The 9,539-nt window shown below is 45.0% G+C and overlaps 1 protein-coding gene across 1 annotated transcript in view; it reads right to left on the bottom strand.

Annotated features, from left to right (window-relative positions):
- TENM2 (teneurin transmembrane protein 2) overlaps positions 1-9,539 on the bottom strand; it is a 910,242-nt gene that overhangs the window by 236,103 nt on the left and 664,600 nt on the right. The window contains exon 5 of the mRNA XM_006766332.2: positions 3,939-4,177. Coding sequence (XP_006766395.1) covers positions 3,939-4,177 — 239 coding nt within the window. The remainder of the gene's footprint in view (positions 1-3,938; positions 4,178-9,539) is intronic.

Raw genomic sequence — 9,539 nt, 5'->3', positions numbered from 1 at the left:
CCCCCCCCCCCCCCCCCCCGGCTCTTTAAGGAGAAAGGCTACTGGGTGCGGGGACGCGGGTTAGGAGACTGGGGAGGAGGCTTGGCTGCTGCCCAAGGTGTTAGAGGATTCAGGGCCATGTAGGTGTGAGGCGGTGTTTGGAGAACATGGCCAAATGTAAACTTTAGGAGAGAGCAGTCAGGGCAAAGATGCTAGACCCAATATCAGGAAGCCAAGGGTCTAGCCTTCACCCTGCAGCTAATTAGTCATGTGACTTACATGCTCTGGGCCTCAGTATCAACTCTTGTCAAATGTTGTGTGCCAATTCAAAAAAGTATATATATTTTTATTGATTTCAGAGAGGAAGGGAGAGGGAGAGAGAGATAGAAACATCAATGACGAGAGAGAATCATTGATCGGCGGCCTCCTGTATGCCCCACACTGGGGACTGAGCCTGCAATCCATGCATGCACCCTGACCCGGAATCGAACTGTGGCCTCCTGGTTTATAGGTCGATGCTCAACCACTGGTGGCACCAATTTTATTTTCTGCTAGAGTGTGTGTTGGGGGCTGTGGGTATGGTTCAAATTTCATAATTATATAAACATGCTTTAACCCCTTCCCCAACAATTTTTTTGTTAAAAACGTTTCTTTTTCAGACTAATTTTTTTATTTTGGTTCTATATAGTATTTTTGATGCTGGTTATGAAAACAGTTTGTAACTCGTCTTCCTATAAACCATATTTTTTTACCATATTTTCTTAGTATACTCGTCGACGACTGAAAAAGAACATTTTGTGTAAACGAGTATACACGTTTCTGCCGGGGAAGGGGTTAAATAGGAGAGTTTCTAACCTGTTCTTGTTATGTACACTGTAAGGATAAAAACACAGTGTAGTCAGCATAACACAGGCGAGAAGCTCTATGCTGCTCATACAACTCAGAAATTTCGAGGTCTAGAGGGATTTCTGGTGTTGCTGGCACTGAAAGTCCTTGAGCTGCCCAAGGATGGAAGACAGCTTCTTAAGAAGGATGCTCCCTTGTGTTCCAGCTTCTCCTAAACTGGTATTCCCTTGGAGCCACATAGGCCAGAGGCCGCATGAGGCCCCAAATAGTCCCTGAGTGGTTCATGCAGCTCCTCAGAGTAATTTATTCCAGGGTGTTCTGTACACTGGGGGAATCGAATGGAGAGTATATCATAAAAGGTTGCTGACCCCAGCTCTGAGATCAGGAACTGGGGGACGAGGGGGAAGGGTCCTTCCCTGAGTTGGTAAAGGCCCCACCTTTTCCCATTTCCAGGAGAGCTGTCGCTATCCTGCGTCGATACCACCCACATGCTGGATCTATGGGAGAACTTGTCATGGGGCTGAACAAGTTCAGATTACTCATTTCTGGAAAGTCTCCTCTGATGGGTTGGAACATGCAAACAAGATCATGTGATCCATGGTCACCGCTCCTGGCAGGCCTGTCCATAAACACCCTCAGGCCAGTGCTTCAACGGAAGAGCTGTCATGTTCTACTGGGACACAGAGTCCCGCATGGACCAGAATGGGCTTTGGCCCTTGTGTTGCCTCTCCCTCCTTCCCCGAAGGTTGTTTCTAGGTAGGCACCACCCCTCGCTGCTCCCGACAGCACTTTTCTCTGTGTTTGCAATGCACTGTGTATGCCCCTGAAGCTCTGTAATTAATAATACACTGCTTTTCATCTTCAAAGTCACCCACATTAATTAATCCTCACCATACTTCAGAGTTTCTGCACATAAATAACCACCCCGTTCCCACGTTTCATTTAGGGAACCAAGACCTACAAGGAAAGCAACTTTGTGAAGGCTGAGGAGAAAGGGGTCTCTGGGGTCAAGATCAGAACTCACGGTCTTGACCTCCCACCACGCTTGCAGACCTGCCATCACCTGTGGAGAGTAGCCCCCGTGGCTCCATGCTCTCCCCCATGGCTGCTGGGTAAATTGGCTCATTACATCACTCATTTTGAGTCATTAAACTATTCTTTAATACTCCAGGGTCAGAGCACAATCTTACCTAAAGCATACATAATAGGAGATGATGGATTATCACCTAATAAGCCATCCTCAGATGCTCAGGTCCAGCTTCCAGTAGCCTCAAGACTGAGAATAAATATGTTTCCTAATCCATCATTTACAAGTTACACACCCGATTAAAACGCTCCCTATACGATGTCCCATTTATGTGATCGCCCTACAGAAAGCTATTATATTTTAACTATCAAGCTCAATAAATCAGGCAGTAGCCATCTATCTCTCTCTTGCCAGTGGAGGAGGAGGTACGCCGAGGGACAGTCCTGGCAGTGGCTGGCAGTGCCCACCAGCCCAGGGGAACATCAAGCCTGAGAAGTGAGCTCATGGACCCTTTCTGAAGTTTCTGACATAAAGCTGAATCGTGCAACAACCCCAGAGGCAACCGAAGGCAATTCAGTTCACTTCCACTGAACAATCATCTGGGGAAGCCCATAAAACTACCCCTAACAACACAAAAACGGGTACGCAAGTGATTGAGGGTGTAACAGATGCCCTTCCCCCTCCTTCAAGTCAACCTATTGCTCCATCCTTCAAGAGGTAGGTGAGAGGCAGACAGGACTTGAACCTCTGCCCCTAGTGAGATGGGTTTAGAGCACAAATATGTTTGCAAAGCCCCAGATACACACAGTGCCTTTCCCTGGGATGCCAGTGTCCTCACGTTTGGAGGGTACTGCTGAGAGGTGCGCCTGGTAAGGAATGTGAAACTTACTTTTCCATTTTAAGATGAGCACACGGATACTATGGGAGAGAGTGAAAACTTCACATCAGTTTTGGGCTAGTAGTGGTCGGCCGTGGTCAGGGTCTAAGATCTCCGGGGGTGCACAATCACCCTCCCTTGCCATCAGGCAAGCTTGGGAAGAATGGGATTGGAGCTCCTGGACCAGCCCTTCTCTGGCACGCACCATACTGGCTGGCTGAGGATGAAGGAGGTGTGTGAGTCCCACTCCCCAGAGAGAAGGGGCAAAGCCAGTATGCGCAGGGCTGTCTTTTCCCCTCTCCTGTGGGAGGGGTTTCTACATAAATATTGGGAGCTGTTTGGGAGTTGGCGTCCTTTTGCTGTTTTCTAGGTTTGCTTCGCAACATGGCACAGACAAATTGGGAAGGCCGATCATCACTGCCCTGAAACCAAGCCAGAACCGCCACGTGTTTCAAATAAACTTTCACAAATGTCCCCGTGGCCTCTGCCCGGGCCAGGAGATCTGCCATTGGCAGGCTCAGTTGACAGAGTGGCAGCAGGGGCTCTCTGTCGGGGCCAGGAGCTGCGAGTGGGCTTTGTGTCCAGCCCAGGATGCTCGCATGCATGTGGCACCCTGCCCCTAAGCTCTTGGCATTCACTGCTTCCCATAGTTACACAGGCTGCACCCCAAGGATGCAAACCAACATCCCTGGCATGGGAAAAAAGATACCCCAGCAACTTCGCCAATCTGCTACCCTAAGTCCTATTCAGAGTTCCCAGAAGCACAGCTGGCACGGGAGGTGGACCTGATTCGGCTTCAGTAGCATGTGGTGTTTATTCCCAGAGATGCTGATCACTATTCTTCTTCTGTTTGATTTTTGGCTGTAGTTAACCAATGCTCATGGATTTCGGAGCATACACCTGGGTTAAAATCCAGTGAGGGAGGAGACTAGAAGGCTACTTTGGGAACGAGGGATGGGTTTGTAGGAACAACAATTCTCAGGTGATCTCCAAGAAAGAATATAGCAGGGATGCTTAAGTTCACATATGAGAACTGTCGTTTAGAATCACGGAGAAACGCCTCAGATAGAAATGGATTTCAGGAGGGGAAAAATCACTCCATCTGTCACTCACTCTTACGTCTTTCAGGAGCCAACAAGCACATTGTGCAGACGACAGAGGGCCTGGTTCCCTCCTCCCCCCAACAGAGGCAGCTGGCTCCCCACTCACCGATGAAATAGGCCAGCAGGATGGCCAGGAGGAGGGCGGCGGCGATGGCGGACAGGGCGGCACATTTCCAGCTGCAGTACTTGGAGGGCTTCTTCAGCTTGAAGGCCTTCCTGGAGAAGGTGTTCCGGGGCAGCAGGCGGGGTGGCGGCGTGTAAACGGTTCCTGAGGTCAAAGGGTACCCCGGAGAAGAGCTGCTGAACAGGGGTGTGCTTCCAGAGGAGGTCTTAAAGAGAAAGTGCCTGCCAGGAGAAGGGAGAGAGTCAGGATCCACACGGTGACCTGGGAGGGGCAGCCACTGCTCTCTCACACTCTGCGTTATAGATGCTAGGACAGTCCTGGCTAGTGACCTTGCCTGCCCATCAGGGATGAAGGGGCAAAATGCTACCCTTGATGGTGACACACATGAATTCTGCAAACTCACATCATTACAGACTCTCCCATATGCATCTAGATTTTATCTTCCACAACGATTCGCAATGTAGTCAAAGCAAATACAAAAACCGAGTTACTGAGAGAGATTAAAAATGGTGGTGGAGTAAGTGGATGATTCACAGACACGCTCCCAGGACCAAACTGTGATTATAACTAAAATATATAAAAAAAATCCTGAATAATCAATGGAAGACTAGCTGGAGAGAATCCTGATAACCGAGGATAGAAAGTGGAGACCACATACTGGTAGGAAGGGCGAAGGTGCGAAAGAGCTGGGGGGCTCCCATAGATAGCAGTGGAAGTTCCGGAGAGATATCTCAGCTGTGGGGGGTTGCCAATGAGAACTTTGGGGTCTAATCCCAAGCTGGGTCCCAGCAGAGAACACCAGAACTGAGAAAGTTGCCCATATGACATCTGGCTAGAAATGCAGGCATCCTCTTAAAGGGTCAACACACAAAATTCCATGTGCAGCCACTTGTGTTCCAGCAGAGAGAGGGCAGAGTGGATTGGAGCTGTGTGAGCAAAAGCCAGGATTGGGAGCTCTGAGGTTAGGGCTCAGAAGGCAGACATCCTGGTTTCCTGTGCTGTCATTCCCTCACACTGCTGAGGTCATCTTTCTAACACAGACTTTTGCTATCCAGGCAGTTTTGCCTGGGCGGAAGACAGTTGACCCATCCTATTGGAAAATACCTTGCCCTATGCAGAGTGCTGAGGCCCATTAAGAGGCTGAGAATAATAAGTAGCCTCCAGGCAGAAGCAATTGCCTCACCCTGTTGGAAAAACTCTCGCCACACCCGTGGACCATTGCCTGAAGGCTACTCAAGATGGAATCTAATCAGTGTGCAGGCAGAGGCAGTCTTTGGAGGCTTTGAGTCTTTGCCTGATCTGATTAGTCAGAAACAGCATTTGACACTGTATTGCACTAGAGATTGAGAGCCATAGCAGATCAACCTAATACATAGTCACAAAGCCAAACAGGCAGCCAAAATGAGGAGACAAAAAAACAATTCCTAAATGAAAGAACAAGGGAATTCTCCAAAAGAAGAGATAAATGGAATGGAGATAAATCTATCTGATATAGACTTCAGAATAACGATGGTAAAGATGTTCAATAGCACGAGAAAAGACATAGTAACTATGAAAATGGAAATAAAGAATGACATAGCATAAATAAAAAACACATAGGAAGGAATACACATCAGATTATGGGATGCTGAGGATCAAATTGGTGAATTAGAAGACCGGGTAGAAAAATATTCAATCAGAGAACCAAAAAAGAAAAAAACAACTGAAAAACAGGACAACCTAAGGGAGCTGTGAGACAACATGAAACCACAATATTCACATAGTTGGTGTGCCAGAAGAGTCAGAAAGGGAGAAAGGCATAGAGAAGGTGTTTGAAGAAATATTGGCAGAAAACTTGGTGAAGGAAAACGTCACACAAGTTCAGGAGGCACAGAGAGCCCCAAGCATGAAGAACCTGAACAGGCTCATGCCCAGACACATCATAATTAAAATGCCAAAAATTAAAGACAAAGACAGAATCTTAAAGGCAACAAGAGAAAGGCAAACTATTACCTACAAAGGAGTTCCCATAAGGCTGACACCTGATTTCTCATCAGAAACTCTACAGGCCAGAAGGGAATAGCATGAAGTACTCAAGGTAATGAAAAGCAAGGATCTGAAACCAAGATTACTATATCCAGCAAGGCTATCATTCAAAATAGACTGTGAAATGAAGAGCTTCCCAGACAAAAAAAAAGGCTAAAGGACTTTATCACCACCAAGCCAGCATTACAAGAAATGCTAAAGGGGCTGCTATAATAATAAGAAGAAATAGAGAGAGAAACCTAGGCCTACAGAATTAAAATGGCAATAAATAAGTACCTATCAATAATAACCTTAAATGTAAATGGATTAAATTCTCTAATCAAAAGACATAGGGTAGCTGAATGGATACAAAAACATGACCCAACTATATGCTGTCTACAAGAGACCCACCTCAGAAAAAAAGACACACAGAATGAATGTGAAGGGATGGAAAAATTTTTTCCATGCAAATAGAAAATAAAATAAAAGCTGGGATAGCAATACTCATATCTGACAAAATAGACTTCAAAATCAAGGCCATCACAAGAGATAACAAAGGTCACTACATAATACTAAAGGGATTGATCTAACAAGAGGCTATAACCCTGGTAAACATATATGCATCTAATATAGGAGCATATATATATATATATTCTCTAGAGGACTTTAAGGGAGAGTCATAGTAGGGGACTTTAACACCCCATTGACTTCACTGGGTAGATCTTCCAGACAAAAAATTAACAAGGAAACAGTGGTTCTAAAGGACACACTGGATCAGATGGCTTTAATTGACATTTATAGAACATTTCACCCCAAAGCTGCAGAATATACACTCTTTTCAAGTGCACATGGGTCATTCATAGACCATGTGAAATATATTGGCACAACTACTTACGAATAAATATTATAATATTCCCATTTACAATATGAGAAATCAGGCTTGGAGAAGTTAAGCAACTATCCATGGATTTAAACCCTGAGCTCTGTCTTATGCCCAAGTCTGTGCTCTTAAGTGTTACCCTAACCTATCTCTCTTGAGTCTTCTTCCTAAGCTGTTTTCCCCTCCATCCTGCTTTCTGTTCTGAGACCGTCTCTCTAGGTCATGGTGTCGTGGTTCCTTCTTTGGAAACATCTTTGCCCTTGGTGGCTAGAGCCATGGGGTGACAACAGGGAAATGGGGTCTCCTGTGGATACCTAATATAATACTTCCTCAGGGTCAGGAGACTGTTTCTCCAAGGACACTTCAAGGACCATCAACTCTCTGATCGTGTGCCATTCAGGGCTTCAAACGTAGCTTGCCACACCTTTTACAATGATAGCTTATCTCCAAGACATACATACTAGTGGACTTTAAAGCATAGGTTAGGTAGAGTCTAGACTTTGAGCAGCTGAAAGCCAGGGGCTTTTGTCTCCTATAACATGTTCACCTTTATGTGCCCAACTCTAAGTTCGTTCAGCATGCAGGGGAGATGTGAATGAATGAGCAAATGAATGAATGCATGCATGAATGGAGCTCCCTCGCTGTGTTGTGATTTTTACTTAGCTTCAATTCTAAGATCCCAAAATCTTTTACGGGTATTCCCTTCTCTTCAAGTCTTCAGTAGGTGCAACTGTATTTATGGACCACTTACTATATGTCAGTGACAACGCTAAATGTTTTACTTGCACTAAAGCTCACATCAACCCTGGGAGGTAGGTACTATGATTACTGCAGTTGTACAGATGAGAAAATGGAAACTAAGAGTTAGCAAGCTGGGTCTGTAAAGCTCCAGCTCCAATCTGCCTGACTCTAAGAGCTCTAATTGAGCTACTACACCATACTGCCCCTGCACACCGGGGCTAGCAAGCTTGCCCAGCGGGATTCTCAGGCAACATCCCTGTCATTACACACATTTGCATCGTGGCTGCTTCCAGACAAAACCTTGAGAGTATTTAAATCCTTGACGAAGATCAAACAGGCCTGATATGACTAACAATCATGTCAGAAAATGAGCATCTCAGTGGATTATTTAACATAGCTTACATTAAAATAAACAACTAACTCATATTTAAATGTTATTTGTACTCTAAGTATGTTTGATTACCTGAATGAAGCTGAGAGGTTTGGGTTGTGAGGGGGCAATTTTAAGGCTCATGGGGTCCTTTCATACATAAAGCCCTGTATTCCTTGTCTAGTAGCTCCAGGTTACAAAGAATCGGTTAGCAGAGGAGGCAGTAGGCACAGTATGTAAAGGCAAAATTTTGGAGCAAGATACATCTGGATTGGAGTCCTGGACAAGGAAGCCAGGGAGGAGCCTGCAACCAAGGTACATGCCCTTGACCGGAATCAAACCCAGGACCCTTTGGTATGCAGGCCAATGCTCTATGCACTGAGCCAAACTGGCTAGGTCATAACCTTAATAATTAATGTATCTGTCCCAAGTCAAACTGTGAAATCCTTGACACTTGATACTCCAGCTGTTACTCTTAGGATGTCCAGAGCCTAAACCCCAGTGTTCAACATCAGCCATATTTGTTGACAGAATCAGTAAATTAGAAATAGGAGTCTTTCAGCAACATGAGAGAAATCACAAGATGAAGATTAGGAAATTTAAGTTGGCGTTAATGTTATTTTTAATGCAGTCATTTATAGGAATAGAAGGAAATAGCCATTATTCCTGTGGTATGGGATTGCTTCATGAGATCCTAAAATTTCCCCCTTGCAATCCAGTCTATTTTCCATACCTCCTTCCAAAAAAATTACATCATAAATCACCACTCCTACCCCTCCCTCAAACAAACAAACAATAAATAAAAAAGGCTGGCAATAACTCTTAGAATAAATCTTCCCATGGCCTACAAGGCCTTGCGTGACCTGCCCTCTGGCAACCCTTCCAACCAGATCTTCTACCACTTTATCCTCCCATCAGTTATATTGTCCTTTTCCTAGTTTTCATCATAACACATCCATCACATTCCTGCCCCAGGGCCTTTGCACTTGCTGTTCCCTCCACCTGGAAATATATGCATGACTTATTTCTCCACCTCATTTCACCACTGCTCCTGAGAAATCTTCTCTGGCCCCCCTCACTCCTTTCTCTGTCATTTTCCATCCTGTTATAACGGTTTTGTTTTTCTTCATCATAATTGCATTTGTGTATTCTTTATCACCTGCATCTATCATTCAGAACTGAATCTCTATGAAGTTTAAAATAATAATGTATTTTGTCTGATTTGTTCAATGCTATATCTTAATATCTAGAATAGAGCCTGGGACATAGTGGGCATTCAACAAATCTTGGTTAAATGAATGACCTACAGCCTTTCCAAGGTCAGAATAATAAATATTAAACGGACACGACTATAAACATTTTTAAATAAGACAGTCAGAGAGAGACAAGTATCACATGATCTCACTCATATGTGGAAAATAAACTGATGAACAAAACAGATCCAGCGACATGGAACAGAGTGATGAATTTCAGAAGGAAGGTGGGGTTGGGGAGGTGGGTGGGAAGAGATCAACCAAAGAACTTGTAGGCACGTATGCATAACCCATGGACACAGAAACTAGAGTGGTGGAGGCCCGGGGTTAGGCGG

This window comes from Myotis davidii, unplaced genomic scaffold (assembly GCF_000327345.1).
Source record: "Myotis davidii unplaced genomic scaffold, ASM32734v1 scaffold18, whole genome shotgun sequence".
Lineage (NCBI taxonomy): Eukaryota > Metazoa > Chordata > Mammalia > Chiroptera > Vespertilionidae > Myotis > Myotis davidii.
Note: the sequence above shows the minus strand (reverse complement) of the source record. Positions and strands in the feature narration are given on the sequence as shown.